The sequence below is a fragment of the Pomacea canaliculata genome, linkage group LG12, assembly GCF_003073045.1.
Source record: "Pomacea canaliculata isolate SZHN2017 linkage group LG12, ASM307304v1, whole genome shotgun sequence".
In the NCBI taxonomy this organism is placed as follows: Eukaryota; Metazoa; Mollusca; class Gastropoda; order Architaenioglossa; family Ampullariidae; genus Pomacea; species Pomacea canaliculata.
The window spans coordinates 16,786,054-16,809,396 of NC_037601.1; the positions used below are offsets into that span (position 1 = coordinate 16,786,054).

Consider the following 23,343-nt stretch of genomic DNA (forward strand, 5'->3'; position numbering starts at 1 on the left):
ATCTGAAAGCATTGACAAACTTTATGCTTCACTAAATGAGTCCAAGTTTGCCCATTTTCTGAGAAAGATGACATGAAACTACTTGTTCTGTTCGGATCTACATACATTTGTGAGCAAACATTTACGACCATGAACATTAACAAGACAAACTGCGTTCCAGTCTAACTGATGTTCACGTGCAGTCGTTACTCAGGATGTCTACGTCCGACATGCAGCCTGAGTTCAAGCAACTTGCTGACAACTGTGATCGACCGCAGCTGTCTCATTGACTTCAGCAGCTGTTGATGTACATTACGTTAACATCATTAAATACTGTTTCCGGTCTCTATGCTTTAAAATTAAAGTTTACGAGTTTACATTAAACACGATTTATTCCTTGCATATGTAGATAAATACGCGATTAAGGTATTGATCCAGTAATCTGGCCCGCCAAGGACTTCATTTCCCCATATCCGGCCCGCCGACTGGAGAAGTTGCCCACCCCTGCCTTATACCATCCCTGGGAGAAATATTAAAATATCCTGAAGCCTGCATACTATCTAAAGTGTTTGGCGACCTTTGGTTTTCACTTGCCCATCACCATAAATGATATGTGTATATAAAAGCAATCAGCTCACATATGATCATTATCTTCTCATTGGTATGTTTGATCTAACTACACATAGGATAAGTTAAAAACAGATAAAGAAAAACTAATGTGTGAAATGGATGAAGTTTCAGGGCAGAGGGCTGAAGGTATCAGACAACAATTAGAAAAAGAACAAGACAACAGGAACACGGTTCGGCAAACTAAGAAAAAAAAGGGGGGATGTAACTAACAAAAGAAAGACAAGAAGAAAAGCAAATTAAGACAAACAGGAAAGAGGAATAGATAAACATTAACAAAACAACAGAGGAAAGTTAGTAACATAATGAGCTGTAGTTCTAATCAATACTGACATTTATAAATACTTTATTTATGCCACTTTGGCAGGTGAGGGGGAAGGGAACCAGTTAACCAGCGGAGCCATCACACAGAAATAGAATACTGCTAACAAAAGAGAGCCAGCAGCCGACAGCACTGCCTAACCTCCCACACAAAAGCTAGGATTCCCGCCTACAGCTGCGAGTAAATGATGCAAATGCCACCTGAAGCAGCCAGTTCCGTCGTGTAGAGTTTCCGCTTGTCGCTCTGTTTTCGACTCCATTCACTGAAGCCGGCAGGCTCATTCACAAAGTTAAAAGGCAAGGTTTTGATCGACAGTTCATGGAACCTCTACAGCCCTCCACGACCCTCCACTTTCTTGAATGACTACGTGACTCATAAGGGAACAGCAAAGCAGCGGAATAAACAGGATGTAAACAATGCCAGTGGACATGTTTGTTGATAGAGCGTCAAGCAGAACGGCTAAGTTCACAAAATGCATCACCACACACATACTCTCACTCCCACCAAAATAAAACATACCACCACACACCACACATACATCCCTACACACATCTACAAACATGTACCTACACACATCCCTATACAAATCTATATACCTACACACAAGCTTACACATACTTGCATCTATACACATATACTCACAAAACCCTACCCACCCACTCGCTCACCCACATACACATACTCAGTGCCATGCACACAGCTGCACACAAACCTATTCACACAAATTCACCCCCACTCCACAACACACACACCACCCTATACACAGATACATCCCCATCACACACTTAGACCTACACACCTACACACATATACACTCACCTACCTTCCACACACAGGCATACACACAAGACTACACACCTACACATATATACACTCACAAAAACCTGACACACTTCTACAATTTACACACACACACATATATACATATTCCTCCCACGGGCTTACGCCCACACACACACATACACATCCCTCCCACGCGCTAACGCCCACACACACACACACGTGCGACACAAACCACGTTCAACAGCACCATTATTATTTTTTTAATTAAAGCAGTCGTTTCAAAAAGACGTGCTAAAATTTATAAACTAAGAAAGAAGAAACAAAACCGTGTGTAATGGATAAAGTAGAGATACTCTACCCAGCAACCCACTCACTTATTCATATCCACATCCACACAGGATTCACTAAAGACTGAAAAAATAAAGAATGCGCAAATTCTGTTGCAGAGAAGAAATGTTTCATGACTATCCTTGCAAGAAGAAAAGTTGTCCTTCCTATCAATTTAGAAACTTTTGTAAACAAACCACCCATTAATCCTATTCAGGTAAAAAGGTTACATCGTGGCTTGAAACAGTGTTCATCCTTTACTTCAAAACACTAATAAAATATAAGCGATAAAACCGACAACGCTCAGGTAAAACTGCGAAAACTTCTCTTTATCTTGAGGAAAACATTGTTTCATACATTTTGTCGGAAGGTCCAAACATTTCAGAAGTTTTAAAAGTTAATTATAGCAAGGAAAGATTGTAAAAATTCATCAAGGTAATATTTAATTGACAACCACGGAACTGATGTGTTTGGAGCAGCCAGTCTTACTACAACACACTTAAAAATCATCCGTGTCGCGGTTTTCAATGATGAAACCGAAAGCATCTAATATAATCTTTTCTTATCGCAATTTATTTAGCTTTTCCTGTTTGTGCTCTGTTGTCAGTAAGTGTGTGCCGGAAGCGTGTAGGCTGGGCCTGCGCGTGGCAACCATTGTAATGATGACGTCACATAGCAAATGTCTGAGAGGTGACTGTTGGGGAAGAGGTGGAGCATGTGACGTCACAGGAAAGTTTCTCCATGTGCATAAGTTATTTTCTACTCCCTCCAGCGTCGACAGAGGTAGAGAAGGGGGCAAACGTTAAGTGGCGGATCCAAATTTACGCTCACAAGCGCGAAGCTCGCTGTTCTTAGGAGCCTCCACCTCCTATCCCACCCCCAAGCTAAAGTATTGTCCATCTTACTGTTTAAACTTTCATTAAATTTTGGCCTAGTTTGTTATGGATACCGCTACCGGGGGGAGGGGAGAAGGGAGGGTAGGGTAGGGAAGAAGTCTCATTGATCAGGGTGGACGACGGCAGCCTCGGGTTGACTGACTGCTTACAGGTAATGGGTAGCCTCACAGTCCCCTCAAAGGAAGTGTTAACCTTCCACACGTTGCCGAGATTTCAAGATTCACGATTTTTTATTCCTTTCTCCACCCTTTAGGGGCATCGAGAATACAATCATTATACGAATGATAGTAATCTCATACCAAGTATTTATAATAATCACTTCCCACCCTCTGTCCTGGCTTATATCTCTCTCCCCGTCTCAACCACAGCAGTTATTCTTCTCGTTCTCTCTCACCCTCCATTCCTGACTCATTTCTAACAGCAGTTCTGATCATCCAACATTATGCTCACATCATAATCGTCATTGTTATTTTGTTGCCTTCTTTTTTTTCTACAGTGCTCATTTACTTAGTCCCGCACTTTTCTCTTCTTTCTTATCTTATCCTTTGTGTTAATCATTATCATATATAATGCATATATATATATATAGTTGAGACAGTCAAATAAAACGTAGTGGACATCGGGCAAAAATAAACCGGATGATCGCTACGTTTCATTTGACTTTTACATATATATTTGAGGCACATACGAAAGCAAATTTTTGTATAATACACTTTTTAAAAGTAATGTTGGCTTGTTTTAATAATACTCTCTTATTTTTGGTGGAGAAAACTTTTTGGAACTTATATTTTAATATAATGGGAAGGTGTACACCTTTTCGGTCCGGTACATGCACTTCTGATCCTCCTCCACCACCACCTCCTCTTCTCCTCATCCTCATCATCACCATCAACAGCAATGAAGAATGTTAACGACATCAATGGAAAAGAGAAATCAACAGATAGCTACTGTTTCAGTTCTGAAAAAGCGTTCATACAGCGCCTTTCAAAAAACATCAATGGGTAATATTATATACGCAGATACTTTTTTCGGGTATATCCAAGCAGTGCTCAGGCTATGCTGTTCCCCAGTAACAACAACAACCACAGCAGCAGCAGCAGCAGCAGCAGCAGCAGCAGCAACAACAACAACAACAACAACAACAACAACAACAACAACAACAACAACAACAACAAGAATAATAATTTGATGAAGCTGATAGCTCGCAGCTCGTGAAGAGCGAGAAGAAGGCGCTGACTTTTAAAAAGTCACAAGAACACGAAAGGAGTGTACTATTTCACTGATGTAAAAACAGATAAGAAACTTTGATTAAGTGTATATGAGAGTCTACGCCAAGTTTGGAGGAAGCATACACTTTGAAAATTGTCTTGTAGACCTTTCGTAGAGGACGGTGCAAAAGGTCTTGCCACGTAAACCAATAGCCGGAAGCGACGTCGGGCATGCGGAACTGGCGATAAATAGTTAACGAGCAGACTTCAAATAGCCACAGGCCACAGCTAGTGTTTTTTTTCAACCACTTCAAACTTTCTAGTTCAGCACTTGTCTGTATTTAGCTCAGCAAAACACTCTGGAATTCCCCAGGTCTCACAGGTCTGCCGACAGTACTCTCTATACATCTTGAAAATGTTTGGTTGCTGAGCATGCGAGTTCAAAGTTTCATCAGGTTTAGGTAATTGTACTTTGCAGAGGTCTAATAACCTTTGGCTACGACTTCCTCCTTCCACAGATTTTTTGTTGACAAGCTGGTGTAGAATATTAACTTCCTTGGATATTTAAAGCGTGGCTGTACTTACATTCCCAGCGAACGTACCTTTCGTGTCATCTCTTCTCCATTGTTTGAATATATCAACCAAAGTTGAAGTAAAAAAACTTGGCAAAGCTTTTATGTAATTGCAAACAATTTTCATTAATAATGGCATGTAGTGTATTTATTTTAGTTTTACTGCACGAAAACATTATAAAATTATGTAGGGAACAGAACAAACTGCCACAAGGAAAGATAATCTATAACTAAAATTAAGATCGACACATTTCTTGCTATAATTTTTTATTTTTTTGGTTCTCGTCTTTATCGTATCGCATAATGTCGCATTTCTGAACTGTGTACTAAAGTTTCCATAAGTTACACAGTTCTATAATTTATGAAGATGAAGCACGTGATATCAATCGCTTACTAACAAGATTTACACCAAAGGTATCACTCGCAGATGCAGGTAACCTTGGCAACTACGGTCTCTCACTCTCGCTCTCTCTAGTGGATGCCTGGCTGTCCGCCGTCATTTTGCTCGGTACCGGCATGTCATCTGTCACAAAGCTCCTTCTTTGCTTCTGCACTTTAACGTTTCGTCAGAATATTCGTGGTCGCACGCAGACACACGTAATGCTTCATGGCGCATGCGCGCACACTGATTCAGACACACCTATATGCACATTCTCCAACCTCCTCTTCCTCACTCATGCACGCGACTGCAAGAAAAGTACAGAGTCAGACCCGACAGGCTGTGATACTTATCACGCGCGTATATCACAGCTCTTCTACTGCAGCGGAATAATATTCAGCCTAAATATAAAATCAAATTTTAAAAAGTTAGTTTATGCGCTGACGAGTGACAGCCATCAGTTTTGTTTCGTTGTTGCAATCCTTTGCCTCATCACCAGTAATCAGTCTCCAGTCGGTCGCGTGCTTAGCCATCAGGCCGGACAGCACCGACTCGAGCGCAGAAGACGCTCACTTGAGAGCTTGTTGTCGAGGGTGATAAGCCTGTGCGGCACAAGAGGATGCTGTGTGTACCCATTCACACTTCCGTTCCCTTTGTACTTATCGCAGTTAAACAGGCTTTCTCGGTCGTGATCTTACTTCAGCGCTGTCACTTCACTTGGCCAGTGCTGACTGCGTATGCGTGTGTTTGTGTGCTTGGTGTGTGGGCATTAAGAGAGAGAGATAGAGAGTACAACTAAGACTAACACTTAGCATTACATCCCTGTCTCTTCCTTGCAGAGGGGCTCTAAGCAAGCAAGCGAGAAAATACGCACTATCCATACACGACCATTACAGTTCATCACACAGTGACGACCACCACACAAGCACCACCATTGTGCCGGCTTCCACTCCCAGCACGCACGCACGCACTCGTACATAGCGACACTGGCATGATACGAAGGTTGCACGCACTTTAGTGTCAAACCTGAAAACATACTGCGTTCACTATTCCCGTTGTCTTCACGACCTCCATGCTAACCAAACGATGGCCATAGCTAGAACATTTTCCGCTGCAGCTGTTCTCTATGCGTCCTAAATTCAGTTCAGAGGATCCTGTTTATCATCCCTCAGCTAATCACTTTCGCCGATTCATTAGAATATTTCGCGCGCGTCATATAAATCGCTTTCGAACATCGGTGCGAGTCTCTCTTGCAAATTTTCACATAGCCAAAAACTGAGCAGAATGTGTCAGGCTGTGAGCCATAATCTTGAACTTGTTTCCATGAGAGTTCCGATATCTTTGTCCAGAAAGGTTCCAGCGACTCCAGTTTTGACTGAAATAAATGCACGTGTACGTTTAGTTGGAGAAGTAGCTTATCTTCCTCTGGGTAATTATTGTTGCCTCTTGCATAATTTTGGGCTCTTGCCATCCCACCCCTTTCAAAACAGCCTTTCAATTTTTTTAGGAGAGTTTCAAGACCAGCGGTATCAACATTTTGGGACTTTGCGGTAAGAGTTTTTAGAAGAAAAATAATTCGAATTTTAAAACTTTTTCCGGTATAATTTTACTTATATTTGTTGTATTTTCATCAATCATATTGCCTCCCTCGCGTATTTGTGCGTGACAATCTCAGAGCATGACGAGAGTAACACTTACAAGGTAAGTATCATTTTTGCTGATGTGCACCACGGCTCTCAATAATATGCATAAGATACATGTTGTTTATCAAACAGTTCACTTCCTCCCCCCCTACCCTTGCTTCCTCTGTCATTGCAGGAAAAGACAACACGAGAAAATACGGCGCCAATCAAACGGCGGCTCCAACAGGAATACAACAATGTCTGCGCCGGACGTGATACTGGGAACATTTGGACCCAGGCTTGACAACAATGTGTTGTCTTTAGCCCGTACTTTCTGTCGGCGCAAAGAGTAACATTCCGGTCCTGGCGGAAAGCCTTTGAATAAACAGTGCTTAATCTGGACTCGATTCCTTCTCGAAGTTACCAAACCCAGTCGCTGGAGTTTTTTCAGATGGTTTCGCTGTTTTCCTGTATACCTCCGCCAAGCTCGTCCCCCCCGCGGCAATGGCAGCCCCCCCTCTCTCCTTTCCCCTCATCTTCCCTACCTCAAACAAAAAAAGTTCCGTTTCCAAAAGCGTGAACGAGTCCAAAGAAAATTGTGTAGTCAAGTCGGGAAGCGTCTGACGCGGAAGAGTACAAGTGTTCAGCATATGTCGCCTAATCACCGCAGCACGCAAGCGCCGCGCACAAGGCCCGATGGGGCGGGGTAGCTGCTAAATAGTTCCCCGCTTCTCCAGCGAGTTACGGCATGTGTTAGCGCGTGCGGAAAACAATGGGATGAATGTATTTGGGATCCTTCTTTGTTTTCAAATGCGTATTGCGACATACCCTCCAGGGCGCTAAAAACCCTCGCGTCGCTAGCAGAGTAGGTGAATGATTAACCCGAGAGTCAGCCAGTACTTGTGGCAGGGGAAGCTGGAGGGGGAGAAGAGTGGGTGGGAAAAGGATAGAAAGAAGAGAAGAAAGGAGGAGAGTGCAGAAAGTGTTTTTTCAAGCAACTAGTGGTGTTTTCTGACATCCACAGAACACAGAAATCACGACACAGTTGAAAAAGAGAGAAAAAAAGGGGCATATTTCATTCGTTAGAGACCGCGCAGATGAAAGGTTAAGTCTAGGAAGTATTTTAACCTCAGTCAGGATCGAAACAGCATTGCATGGTTATTGTAAGTTTTGTTTTTTGCTTTGTCAGTTTAGAAAAAACAGAACATGTTGTCATACCTTGATGTGGGCAAAGTAAGAAACAAAACCTTCAATTTTAACAAAGGTAAAACTCAATGAAATTAAATCCTTCAAAATTAGCTTACTCCTCTTGCTCAGGAAAATAGCATGAGTCAACGCCTTCTAAATTCTTACAGAATAAGCTGTGACAGAATTTCACAGAAATTATTTGGACGTATCGAAACAGATAGTAAAACTGTGGCTGTATATAGTGGTGGGTTCATTATTCATCCAAGCTTCTCTTTCTTGTAATGAAACAAAAGATGACAGGTGGATTTGATCCTTTTCCTCTTTTGATAGTATTCTGCTATGGTTTCAAAGATCAGAAGTGTATTAAGAGATTTGAAAAATAACATCTTTGTGACTACTTAGAAATGACTTTTTAAATAACATTAATGTATGTTTAATAAATGTGATGTATGTGTGTGTGTAACATTTTCGCAGTAAATAAATAGAAGCAAAAACAGAAGTATTAGTACAAATCTCCCTGGAATTGCAGTTTTATCACGTGGTACAGGAAAAAATTATCGTTATGTCAGTATTCGAACATATTTAAAGGCAACAAAACCAACATTATGTTACAATGTATATTACAAAAGCTTCTTTTCTCGGATTATTTTTTTTTTCATTTCCTAAAAGTTTTATGAATTCAGTTAATTTTTAAAAAAGAGGACTGTGCGATAATAATGCGATTTTTCACGCTGGCAAGCCACAGCAAAATGTCTTAATCAGATCGACATTTGTAAGCAACTGAAAGAACTTCATGTTGTTAATCTTCACAGCAGTAAAACCTTCCATTGCATTGTAGGTCTTCTGATATCGAACTGTACATTTTCTGGCAAGTGCAGAACAATAAAGAATATTCCATTGCACGTAACAATTTGTAGGCGTGTCTGTGATATTAACAGCCGGTTGAGTGGAGCCAGAAGCAAAACCAGAGGAAACTTAGACAAGCACAACAAACAAACAGAAAGTTCCACTGGGTAAATTGAACTGCCACAAAAAGCGTTTTGTCCCCAAATATGCATTTTTCATTTTCATTTTTCGTGAAGTGTTGAGTACTGGGCTTTTTCAGGAACCTTTACAGATTACACATATTATAGAGATCTCATGTGGAAACTCGGGAAAACAGACCGAGGCGGATGGTATAAACCGGATTAAATAGGTAATGAGATAGTCTCTCATGACAGGGTTTTCCCTGATGTTTTTATTCTGCTAAACATGTTGCTGGGCGGATATTGAGGGAATTACTGTTATCGGCATCACCAGCATTATTCTCATTTGACGGAAAGCAGTAAAATCGACATTCCCGATAAGTACCCAAAATACAATACTTAGGATACCAAAATACAACATCCGCCAAGGATTACACATTAAGTTTCAGATATCGGTTTTCAGACTTACTGCTTTCGTTAAACTTGTATTTAAAAAAAACAAAACTAGTAAAGCTATTAGAAAGGAGGTCAGCAATTAAAAAATATAACAGCAATGATCAGACTAAACAAATATAGTAATTAATAATTTGTTCATCTTTGATGACAGAAATTCAAGCTAAGGTAGTCCTAGGTTTAAATATCAAAATATTGTTCAAGGGTTGATGGAAAAGTCTTTGCACTTTACTATGAACAAATAGCTTTTCAAATCAGTACAAACTGACACAATAAATTTTTTACTTTTATTGTCTATGGTAATGTGCTAATCTGTTTTTGTTTGTGGAGTTCTCAGTATGTTTTTAATGGTCCAGTATCTTTCAAAAGATAATTAAATTAAAATTTTTTGTCCATCTTTTCGATTTGTGTCGCTTATTAAATCGAAGCATTAATTCTAAATACTTTGAGCTGTAGTTTTATATTTGTTTTTCTTGATGATACTATCAACACCTGTCTCACTGTTCAATATACTTAATATCTCCCTAAAAAAAATACAAGTAAATTAGAAGAAGGATCGTTACAATCAAAAAGATTTAATCTAGATATCTGAGTACCGAACACCTTAATTAAAAGTTTTAACTCTCAATGATGGGGTGGATTCATCGAATCATGTAAATTTAAGGTTCAATCACACTATGAAACTTTATCTAAAAAGAACGCGATTTTAGTCAATGGTATTTGCAATGCCATGTCAAACAGTTGCAAAAGAAGATAAATATTTAACTCGCTCGTGGCACGCTCACATGCTCGATTTCTCTCTCTTTCTCTCGCTCCCACAGACACACAATTTTTTTCATCTCACCTGTTTCCAAACACGTGCAGTCTTCATTAGAAAGACCGTACATCGTATCCGGGTGCGACCGATTCCAGAACATTGCTGCAGGACTGGACACACAGTTGGGGCTACCGCAACTCAGGCTGTCAGGACATAGCTTGACACCCATCGCTACCCGCCACACTCTAGCTACCCGCTTCACCCTTCACGAACAACTGGTCAAGAGCAAGTGAGGCGTGACGACAGTGCACCTTCTCGGCTCTCGTCTTGTCATCGGTGGGTGGGGTGGGGGATGAGTGCTGCTGGCCCGCGTACCCCGACGCCGTACCTAGGTAGCAGCAGCCAAGATGCCAGAGCTTATCTGGGCGGCACGTGAGACGGAAGGAGGGTGGGGCGATGGGGATGGGAGTCTGAAGAGCTCCCGTGAGTGGCGTGACTTGGTGTCACAACAAAAGGAGTTCAGAGGGGTGAGTGATGGGAGGATGGGAGGGCGGGTAGAGGGTGGATTCGGAGGAAGTGGCAAGCTGCGACGGCGGTACATGGATGAAAGAGGTGTTCCAAGTGGATACCCGTAACCACGCCCGTTAATTATTGTACCCCTGCCTCTCAACCTACAAGGCAACGACCACCACTGCTTTGCCCTCCTACGTATCGCACCCCCACCTTCATTTCGCCTGCCTCTTTATCCAACTCTTGAAGGAAAATTTCTTTGCCATAAAATTTTGTCCTTGAGTAACATACATTTTATTTCTCTGTTGCTCATCATCGTTCTTTCAACCTTGCTGACCATATCGTTAAACGTTAATGGTTAAAGTTTGTCAAGGCAGTGAGCAAGGAAGAAACTGGACGAGAAGAAGAAACAGAGGATAAACCTCCTTGTATGGTCATTCTCTTTAGCAACCATCTGTCCAGAAAACTTCTCATCTCAAATCCATCAGCCCCATAGCAATTTAATATTCTGTGCTATATAAGTATATTAGACATTTATTAACTGAGTAATTAAACTTATGAAAAGACAGATAATCAAGCGGTAGCATTTACTCAATTGTCAATCAAAAGGGTAAACAACATTCAAATGACGATGGAAAAAGACAATAATATACTATGAGCACCAATCGGAGAATCTTGCTGGTACTATGTAATGCGTAAGTGTTAGTAAATCATCAGGATGAAAGTTAAGATCCGGTATACACAATATTTAAGACATTATTATACTGTAAATCCGCTTAATTTTGAGAAAGCACTTTTAAGCTGTAAAAATCCCACTTTTAAACAAAAGATTGGAGAGAGCGATGTGGAAAGAACTGACATGCTGAAAACACGTTAGAAGACCTTTGTTGTACCACGTGGTAACTGGACAGCAAGACATGTCCTGCATGGTATTATTAGGCAAGCGGCTCCTTCAGACACAGGATTAGCAGCAATCGTCCCACTTCGGTGTGACTGGTGAAAATCAAGATGCTCTTGATGGTTTTAAGTGTCCAGGTGGACATCTGGTCTGGACTAGGTGATAGCACTGCATGAAGCCACAGCAAGTGGACACCACAATGTCTGCCAGGGGACCAAAGAGGCTTAAGTACTAAGCTGGGTGCGGAGGTATGTGTGTGTGTAGGGAGGGAGACCATGCTGAAGGAGGTCTCGGCGACTAGGCCTGATAACATCTTTTGTACGATGAACAACTGAACGACGTCTACAGACGAAATACAGAAGTATGATGACGACGATGATTATGGTGACGACGACGATGATGATGATGATGATTATTGTGATGACAAGGAAAGTATTTTCAGGACCCGTTACCAAAAAAGTGAACAGTTAAAGTGAACAGTTACAATGAACAGAAAAAATCATTGTTTAAACTACAACAACACACACACACACAGAGAACAAACTATAAACGTAAGATAGACACAAATGTGAAAAAAGAAAAACCAAAGAAGAAGGAAAAGACAGAAGAGGGGAAAATGTATAATATGCAAATGTACTATTTCTTTCTTCAAAAGAATTTTTTTCTTCTTTTAATATCATAACAAAATGTCCAATGTTTTCTAAGTGTTAAAATGTTTCCTTTGTACACACATACACCTTTTGTTTAAGCCGGCAAGACGAAGAATAAATGTCCTTTCTTTTTTTTTATACTTTATAATTTTTTGGTCGACTGCCTTCAACAAAGCTTTTCATTGGACCAGGCGCGACAATGTCCGATAACAAGACACAATCGGCGTTTCAAGATTTCAGCCTTTTTTCCGGTTTCGCATACGTGTATTTCAAATCCGATCTCATTTTTCTCGAAAACTAATGCACCCATCTCTTCTGTCACCAGAGGGGTAAAGAAAACCCAAGTTCGGCCCCCTACAAACAACGACACAGTATGAAGAATACAACAGGTAATATTTCCAAGGCGGAGTAGTCTTCGCCTGGCTGGGTTTCGATACCATAGTAACACGTCGTGGCTGTCTCTGTCTTCAGCAGAAACAGAAGCGCGTGCAAACACCTTCATATTAGACTTCAGTGAAACACAAACACCGGTTCACCTGTAGCAGGAGTGTGAGAGAAGGGTCAACGCGTTTCCAATTACCAGGCAGGGCAGCATGGGAACAACTCCATCCGCTGTTACTCATTTACTCATGTTTAGACCAGCTGAGTTACTACAGCCAACTTTCACAGCAGCCTTAAGACTTCTCTGTCGAGCATAGCAGACAACAGTCACAAGTAAGGTTTCCACAGGGCACGAAGGACAACGCACAGATGGGAGGGTTAGGGACAGGAAGGGCTGTTGGTGAGAAGGGTGGGGGAATTTGTGCTTTACACCGAGCCAGGCTATATCACGACAAAGCAGCCGGTCCTGTAAACTATTATTGTTACATTTTCATCAAGATGCACATATAACAGTTATACAATTTTGCCGAAACCATTGCTACATCTGCTTAAGATCTGGCCAAAGACGAAGCATTGCAAACCCATTATTATTATAAAACGCTTTACACCACCACCAAAGGCAAGCTCAAAACTCTGTACAAAAAGAAAACACATCTGGTTTCAAAAGCAAAAAGTTGATTATGATCCCTGTTCGTGTACCTACTCATGTTGAAAATAGGATGAATGCCATCTACCCTGTCACTATTCATGCTCACCTCCCACCGGCACCAGACTTTCCAGTGAAGTTGACCTGTGAAGTAAATCTCGGTGATACACAGCGCTCATCGTATGGAAGAACTTCTATTGTGTAAAGCGGTTCGCTGACGAGGTGACATGACTCATTCATTCTCTATGACTAACCTCAGAAATGTAAACCACTATTCAGTTTGAGGTAGCCATAATGAGCAAGCAGATTAGGAACATAGGAACTCTTTTCTGCTTTGTTCCTCTTTGCGTGTATATGTTCTTTTATTGGAGGAACTCTTTTCTACTTTGTTCCTCTTTTTCTTGGAATAAATGCTCGCAGTACAGTATTTCAAGTGAATCAGAACGTGTTTGCCAAAGTCACGTAGTTATAGTTCCATTATTTCTATTTTTAGTTCTAGCCCTTTTATATTATTCTTACATGATATGGGCTGTGGAACAACCGAACTGTAAGCTAGTACATCACTAGTCAATCAGCCAGAATAGAACACTCCTCCTTACAGCGTTTATAAATTTATGAATTAAGTTTTCTAAGTATACAAACAAGTATATTGTAAATGTGAATCAGTAGCATTTTTATTTTAAAACCCATCTCCAAGAAGAATTGTCATCTTTATTTTCTTTAGTATTGGGTATTTGTAAAGGGAGTTGGTGGTTGAAAAAATGGTTTTTGATTATCGATTTTTTTATCGTTCGTAAATGTTTGTTGGAAACAACTTTACAAGAAAATAATACTATTTAATGCTTATTTTGCACACTAGCCTGAACCTGACAGGATAAAACTAAGACTCCAAAAGTGACAGACTGCAAGGTTTCCCGCAACTAGTCAGGAGGAGGGAAAACAGTACAAATAGGAAAATTCGGCAATTGTGTGACTCAGAGACAGGTCATTGCTACACGGGAAAGCTCCCATGAGGTGGAGGTTGAACCCATCATAGTGAGGCTGCCTTATGCTTTCTTCCTTTTTTATTTAATTTTCCTGGACAATACGTTTAGTCCTCATACACTGGATTGGTGCAAAATGACCTAATGGTTCACCTGATTTGACCTTTCGCCAAAGTGTCTCGAGGAAAAACAATGCGCTCATTGTCAGAGCATCCTACAATGAAACTGAAGCCACGGTTAACAGGAGGAAAGGGACAGTTGTTTGCTCGGATGTTCCGATTGTTTAAACATTTTCGAGACTCGAGCGAGGGAGATGTACAGTGCGTCAGACCCATCCAAGGGTGCGAAAATGTCTGTTTATATCTTGTATGTACTAAAGTCGCGAGAGCCAAGTGCCAAAGCTCGCAAAGCACAATGTATTGCAAAATCAGGCGAGCATCTGAGTCAGATCACATTGCGAAATAAAAAAAAAAAACACAACTGTTTAGCTATGCATTTGCATTCTTGTTATTGCTCAGCTGTTTTTCTTCTTTATTCCTCTTCAGTGATATTGTCCGAACACACAGAACGGAGTTAATAATGAGTTAATCCGGCGTATAAAGTGGATACCCCAGTGAATGCTCGATGGAAAAGGGAAATCGGTTGGACGGAAAGAGAGAAAAGGGCAGCTTCTGTCGATCTAGAAGGTTAGGACAGTGCATCTCGTCTGACTGAGAAACTAACCCAGTCCTTGCCTTGCACAGCTCGCATGGTAACAGTTTTAGTGAGTCAGGCCTCGAAAGGATTCTGGCTGCGGTATGTGTATGAACACTGGCATTGTACGAATGTGGTGTGCGGAACCTACTGGTACACTGGTAGGTTTGGCAAGCAGGGTGGAGACCGCCGAATTTAGTTGCGGTTGCATGTCGTGCCTTGGAACAACAGGAAGTAAAGAAGATACTGCATCCAACGTTTTATACAGAAGAACTGAATTAGTGTGAGAGTTGAGGGGATATTCTCCCTCTTTCCTGTCGCTCTTCGTTTTGTGTGGAAAAAGAAAAATAAGCATTAGTAATTTACTTTGAATAAAATTCTAAACTGATTGCACAAAACGTGTTAATTTTAGTCTTCTGGAGAAGGTAAAAGCTTAAGCGGAGCAAACAGTTAGTATAGGTTATTTTTATTTCTGCAACGTGATTACCCAAAAAACAGTGTCACCTCTACCACAAAAATCAAACAAAAATAAAACCAAGAAACGAGATTGTAGAGCTCAAGCAAGACACTGTACCGAGAATATGATTACACAAATTAAGATTCGGCGAGGTCTGTTTCACAAATATATTGCAAAAGCCATGTCCGCCAACATGTAAAATGGTCAAAGTTCATTACAGCTTTCGGATATTTTGTCTCAAGTGTCTCTCATTCCTGTCAATATTTTTTCTTAAATGAGTGTTGTACTTATAGAAGTAAAATACAAAAATATAAGTTATGTTTGTATTTTACTTCTGTCCGTACTACGTACGTTTCTTAACTACCGCCAACAAACATCAAACACTCGGCTCACTTACCTAAAGGTACAGTCACTGGTTCCTTCTCCAGATTTTCTCCCACCGGATCTTGATCTACACCCTGTCCTCCCATCGAGGGTATGGATGCCGACAGGCGACCAAACACGTCAGCTGTCGTCCGTGACCCGGAAGCCGCGGAATCGCCAACAGTCCTGTCTAAGCCCAAATCACCGCCTGTCTGCTCCATCGTGGGACGGCCATGTCTGTTTCTCAGGGATCCAAGTCCCCCAAGGACATCCGTAGTCCCCAGATTAGAGCTGGGGTGGACTCCTTTAGCCGAGACACCTGCGTATGGAGAAAGGGTAGAAGGCAGCGATGGGTTGGAGGAGTAATGACTGCTGGTGTTGTAGATGTAAGTGGAAGGTTCGTATGGAGGAAGGCCATCCGAATCGGTCATTTCCTGGGATTGCGTCAACATGGGATCCAGTGGAGGAGACCTGACCACGGAAGAAGTGGAGGTAGGAGCGTCGCTCATGTTTGGAAAACAAAACTGTTGCGATTGTTGCTGGTTAAGAAGCTGCTGCTGTTGCTGCTGCAGCTGTTGGATGTCTGGACGTTGGGGCTGTTGTTGCTGCTGTAGCTGGGCGCTGTAGAGTGGTGAGGCTTGGGTGGGGATCTCGAAACCACTGCAGGTGCACACTTTCATGGCATTAATGTCCACCATGCTCATCCCAGTTCCAACTCCGTTCTCGAAGGACGACCAGTGCTGCTGCGTTACCTCCCTTTCGACATCCTCGGCGTCACTGCCAGGTTCGGTTAGTTCCTCTGTCCCATCCAGCTCTCCATTGCCGTCAAGGACTGGTTGTCTCCCGATACCTGCAGGTTCTTCGGCCTCCCTGGTATCTTCTCCACGCTCGCCATCGCTCGCCGTGCCAAAGAAAGACGGTATTTCTTCCTGCAGGCGGCGCTTGACGTCGAGGTCGTCGGTGTCGTTGGGCTGACACGTCTGTGGACTTGAGAAGACGCTGTCGTCTGCGTGAGGGTCGGAAAGCATTATTCCGGACTTCTTGCGCCTCACGTCCTGCAGACATGACAATGAGAAAGTTAGTCAATGAGTTAATCAATGTCTGCTCCATTAACTACAATTTGAGCAGTTGTCAAATATCTCGAAATATTTGTCACCAGTTACCTTGTACGGTTCAGTAAAGAAAGCGAAAAGAAAATACAAATTGTGTGCAATGAGCCTCGTTGTTGAGGCATAATAAAGTTGAAATAATGGGGATTTGTAAGTCGTCTTTGGTGTATTATGTTAGTCTACGACAATGCATACACTGTTTACAGTGGGAAATACTGTATGCAAAACGAGGAAGAATAGCAAGCGCAGATGACAAAATGATAAGGAGAAAGATATTTCAAGAGAGATACTTTATTCTTTCACCCTCTAAAGTGGTATTGAGATATTCAATTATCCATTATCCCAGTAACCTATAGTGTAAATCCACACACTGTTCACTGTAACAGACTCTACAAAGCCTTTCATTTTTGGGAATCTCATTTTGTCTATTTTTACTGACGGAAATGTAAGTGTGCAAATTTTAATAAAAGGAAATACGAGGAGTTAATATTATCAGGTAGTATTTTAATGAAAACGTACATTGTGAGAACTGGTTTCTTCCTTCTTTTGCCTCTAGAAAACTAGTTTTCTCCAGTTAACCATCAGGTTCTGCTAATCATACTACTTTTTTCATGCTCTTAGGTTGTCTGACATTTTAGAGCAAATGATATTATCAGCTTGCTGTAACAAAAATAATTTAAACTACACGTCAGTTTCATCACAGTTAAGATGGTTTAGTGCTAATTTGGTTACTTATGAAAGTGCACCTTTGAAGTCCGAGTAGATGTGATTTTAAGAGATATGAATTTCAATAATAAAGGAGATAAGGTCTTCCCTCCCCAGACACTGACTGGTTTTCTTTAACCACACAAAAGCTTGCCTTATTGTATACATCTATATCCTTAATTACTAATCTCTTCTTAGCGCCATGATTTAAAAGTTTTTCCCAAAGATTTCTTCTATCTAATTTATTGAAGATGTCTTACGAAGTACATTAAAGCACAGTAAACTGGTTTCTTTCTATTAAAGCTAATAAGATATTATGTTTTCTTGTGTTTTAAAAACTAGTGTTAGGCGACACATTGCCTATTCTGTGGGTCTATGACTTGTTGGTATACAAGAAAGAAGAATGTGCAAACTTTAAATTTATTTACTAGAAGATTTTGAGAAAGGAGGAGGAGAGGGAGAGGGGAATATTTTGTAAAAGGTTATAAAAAAGACAGCAGGAGATTTCAAAAATGAAACTAATACCATTTCACAGATGTGACAGAACAATGTACTCTAAAATCCGTACCTCTGGTTTGTTTGGTTTTTTTTTTCTTTGATTTGTGGTTTCCAAATGAAATATACAATAATAATGAGGGGGAAAGCCGACAGTTTAGTTCTTGTTGGATTGAATTCTCAAGCTGAAAGTACTTTTAATATTTCTTGCAGGAAAAATAAAACATAATGTTTGTGGCAAGATGAACATCACTGGATTGCTAATATTCTACTCACATGTTGCAAGCCCAACCGCAAAACCGTGTCACTACTTGCCATAAGGCTTACCAAAGTGAAATAATAAACAAAATTAGACAGAACATCTGATCTTCCATGGATGTTAAGTATTACTTAAAGCTGCAAAAATATTTACGGATGATTAAAATGGATTACATTGACCGCCAGAGGGCATATTCTCGTGAAACTTTTCCAAGGTAAAAGGACATACTAGGAAAGATGACACCAAGGTCCAGACACGTACAGTTGATGAAGCCAGTGCTGTGTCTGAGGCCTGTCGAGGGGCTTGAAGGCCAGTCCAAGCAATCAGAAAGTTAAAAGCGACAGTCGTTAATTTGTCACAAAACGCATTATGCTTTAGGAGGGAAAGAGTAAGCAGGGATTGACCTGAGTTACAACCTTGACCTCAGTGTAGGCCACTTCTGCGAATACAACTTCGGTGGATTGATCTGTGCTGGTCATTCACACGGAGTGGAGATGGATGATGTAACAGCTGAATAACACAGCTTTAGGCACATACTAATGAGGCTACTTCTGAAAAGTCTCCAGTCAAAAAAGTCGAGACCTCTTTTCCTCTCCTCCCCCAGAAAAACAACAACAATAGGAAAGAATGGTAATGTTTTCAAACCATTCCCTCGTTTCAGCTGTGTGGGCCGTTTCATAGAATCTTGCTCAGCGCAGCCTCTCTGGGCAGGATGGGACTGTAAGCTGCCTGCGATGCGTCGCTGATCTCCAGAGAGACGGAAACACTAAGCGCTTTACGGCTGATTAACGAGGGTGTGTACAAGATGGTGTGCCGGCTGAAGAGGATGCACAGACCTGCTCTCAGCCCCACCAGCCAGTCGGGTGACGTAGGACACCGGGCACCGTCGATGTCTAAGGTTTAGCGGGAATCAGCATGTGTAGGCAGGAAGGCTAAGCTTATCACGACATGTGGCTATGTTTTCTATTTCCTTCCTGGACATAGCCTCACGCAGGAAGGCTAGTGGAAGATTAAGGGGCTAGCGCCCTGAACCCATGCAGAGAATTAAGTTATAATGCTCCCAAATGATAAACGGATAGAGTGTACTTCGTGGAAAAAAGTAATTTAAAACTCAGATAATTGAACAGAAAACAAGAAAATGTTATTCGGTCGGCAAAAAAGAAAAATACGGAAACAAAGAAATGGACAAACAAACAGCAAAAACAGAAAAGAAAACAAAACAAACGAAAAACAAAGAAAAAAAAAACAAAACAAAGAAACTATTTTTGAAGAAATAGAACAGGAATTTGTAGAATAATATATAGATAGATAGAGAGAGAGAGAGAGAGTTCTTGTTTGAGATACTTGACAGGGAAGATGTACCAATGTGAGAAAACACTTTTGCTATTCAGTTTGCAATATCTGCCTTTTTCAAGTAAGCCAGTATTGTTCTATTCCTCCGAAAGCATAACTTTTGATAGGCTAGTAGAAAAAATATATTCTGATAATACAAAATTACAACTAAAGTCTTAACTAAAGAACTTGATGTTCACCTATCGTACCTTGAGTACCCTATATATATATATCGCGAGGAAACAAGATGCTATACATCAAAATAGGTTTCAAGGCAAACAAAGACTGTGAGCGAGAAAATCTTAAACAATTGATGTTTGAGACTAATCAAGAAAATTCATCGTGTCAATTTGTTCATGTTCCATGACGGTTTAGTTGACATTATGAGTGGTAAGATGGCTACGTGGCTCTACCCAGTCGTTTTGGATAAGTAGTGTCAAAGGACGCGAAGGATGAAATAAAAGCTTACCGATTACTCCAGTCCTGATTGCTTCAGTGTTTCCCGTTTTTCACACCAGAACGAAACAAATAAATGGGGCAGTGGTAGTGGGGTAGAGAGTAGAATGTTTCGCATTTTTTCGCTACTGCAGAAACTTCCTATTAGTTGCCGCCAGTTTTGTTTGGCCCACTCTGCGGACATTAATGACTGCAAGTATAATGCAAGGTGGGGGAGGACAACAATAATTTAGATGACAGAAGATGCGCTAGACGACATCACAAAGGGGGGCAGGTGCTGAAGTCTTATGTGTCTTAAAAACGGAATTAGGTTAGGGGAAACAAAAGTGTTTGGTTTCCACACTCGGCCTTCTAGGCCGGACACATTCAGTCGATTATGTTTGTCAAACTATGACCGTGGTGTGAAAATATGTCAAACATAGTCACACATTTGACAATATTTGTCCAGTTAGAAGTGGCCTTAAGACTGACGAAACAATGCAGGATAGTTCAAATAGTTACTACTGACAGTTACCGAAACCAGTATGCCGTACCTTTTTCGTACTTTATTTCTTTTTCAAATCTTGCCTTACTACCAGAACTGAAATGTAATAATTTATGATTTATGCAAAATTTTACAACGATTAATGTGCGTGGCTTCCAGTGTCAGAACATTGTTGTACGAAAAGCCTCAAACTCCCACCACTTTTTCAGTTTTCAAATCATACAGCAGGATGAGGCAGGGATATACCACAAGCAAACTCTCTCCACTTCATCTTGAATTTTCTCGAGCTCAAAATTCGTTCCTGATCTGCTTTGCTTCTTGAGATTATTACTCGCCATTCTTAGATAAATGTGGTTTTGAGCAGCCATGCTGCATAATCTTCCACGATTTGGTATTTGTCAAGATTTCTTAGCGGGATTTGGGAGAAGGTTTTATGTGGTATTTATGTAGACCTAATACGTAGAGTCTTAATGCCTCCAGTCAGGACACGTGACAGAACATGAACAGAGCTTGCAGGATCTGGCGAGGCGTAGCCTTCTCGAACTCGGTCTTTGATTGGACACGCCTACTTATTTTGATTGACAGCTGCTGTAAGTCCGGTACATGCAAGTTCCCGTTTCTTGTCCTTTTACTACCACTCCCGTTGCTATAATGACGATGACAACGACGATGATGACGACGACGGCGATGATGATAATGATGAATATAAATTGTCAAGAAAAACTAGAAAACCGTAATAAAATAAAAATGTGTCATGATAAAGTACTTTATAAATATAAGGTTTTCCTGAAAATTCTATGAAAAGAAATTTTTTTATAATTTTTAATCCTACATCACTTAGTTTAGGTCTGTACCCACTGGAATCAAATGACAAGGCTTTATACGCTTGAATGCATAACATAATATTGCTTTATTGTCTTTTTTTCAAATGACCCTCTAGGATTATCAGTCTTTTTCAAATGTCCTTGTCTGTTTTTCGGTCCTTTCTATTCAAATGTCTTCGCCAGATGCAAAACCTTTTATTAGTTTCACTTCCGTTTTATCGTCAGACCACCACAATAAAGCCATTGATCTTTTTTTATGTCCTGCTTTTCTACTTATTTAGCCGATTTCCGAATCACACTTTTGTTAAAATGACACTAAACACGTGCTTCCTAAGTCTACCGAGTTTTATTCATCCTGCAAATTATCAAGTATTTATGCTGAAATATAGGTATCATAATTTTTTAGGTAAGCGCATAGAAACTGAACATATACTTCACAGCTACATTCATTCCAACATTTCTCTTCGTAAGTGACTCAATAAATCGTGCAAGCAGGATTCCTAGAATCATAATAAATGCAACTTCCGTTTTTGTCTTCTCCAATAACAAATTTTCAAATATTCAAAAGTGTCGGCTTTTTTCATACTTGAAATTTCTCAACAAAGCCTTATTCCTGAATGTTATTTTTTTTTGTGCGATAAGAATGCAAACCTCATAGGCGAGTTTGCTGAATACTTTTCGCCAGTTTGTGTTTGAAGGATAACGAGTTGTTTTCGGTTGACTGTTTTTATTGTTCAAACACAACGTTAACGAAAATGATTTAACTCCCTTTACTGCTGATCTCTGGTCTTGAAACTTTGAATATATTGTAACGTTAACGTGCGAAAGTGTGGCGAGAGAACTCAAGTGTCGCCAGCGATACAGGACAAAGCCGACATTGTGGCTTCCACTGATAGCGGCCACTTGAAATCTGTTTCCGGTTAGATGTCGTCTGCTTCAGAGTGACTCAGAGACTCTAGACATGCTGAATAGTTGATGTTACAGCTATATACATCCTCGTCAGTAATATCGCGAGACTGTCACGCAGAAAATCAACCCTTGGAAACAAAATGACCCTTAAAGTAATATGCCAAGAGCCTTTTTCTACCCTCTGGTTCTCTGCGATTTAATTTCACTTCAGTACTAGGACTATAAAATAAATATTTTCAAAACATTGTAGAAAGTCCAATTTTGTTTTCAAGTGTAATTTTCTTTTCATCGTTTTCTCTATTCATGCATTGTTTGCGAGGCCGACTTTGCGGGGTATGGCTTTGGTTTGTTATTACCACATTACAAGGACCACGAAAACCTAATACTCGCGCAGGATTCATGGTTTTTAAGACCAGAGTTTTATATATTTCTATTAGCCCTATATACCAAATATATATTCCACAGTCTCCTCCATTAAATATACTCGTTTATTGTATCTGGGAAAATATTTAAAATTCTTATTTATTTTTTTTAGACATTACATCAGAAAATTATAAGTTCTTTAAACGTTATTCAAGCTTTCATTCGTCTGAAAAAAAGTTATAGACAACAATAAATGACTATGATCAGTTGAATAAGAAAAAAACTAATCCCACGGCAATATTCATTCATGCCTTGCTTTTGATGGCATTTCTCTAACATCATCATCCTCGTCGTCGTCGTCATAGTCACCATCGTCGTCGGCGAATTTATACAGTGTTGTTCAAATTCAAACTCACACTTTACTGACACTTTTCCTAACCGTAAAATATCCCATGCACCAACCCACTCGCTTCTGGATAGACCCATATACACTGTAGACACACACTATAGACACATGTCCATGGAGTAAGGAAAGGGATGATCGTAGAAAAGCACTATCCATGTACAATAAGCACCCAGTGTTAATTACTTTTCGCAAATGTTGTATATTCATATTTCTAAACGACATTGTAAAGTGATTCCAATCATGACGAGTTCATTCTCAACCATGCAAATGAGCTTGGTGAATGGCACTTGCATGACACTATTAAATATTAAAGGCCACAAATATATAAGTGTCAGACATGGG

General features: G+C 40.5%; 1 protein-coding gene across 4 annotated transcripts in view; it reads right to left on the minus strand.

Annotated features, from left to right (window-relative positions):
* The window catches only part of LOC112576578 (transcriptional regulator ERG-like), a 55,166-nt gene that overhangs the window by 27,883 nt on the left and 3,940 nt on the right, over positions 1-23,343 (minus strand). For 3 of the 4 annotated variants that reach the window (XM_025259139.1, XM_025259138.1, XM_025259140.1), the window contains exon 2: positions 15,694-16,714. In XM_025259139.1, the coding sequence (XP_025114924.1) occupies positions 15,694-16,714 (1,021 nt within the window). Of the gene's footprint in view, positions 1-15,693; positions 16,715-18,455; positions 18,649-23,343 lie in introns of those variants that run through there. The other variant, XM_025259141.1, reaches the window with a different exon arrangement.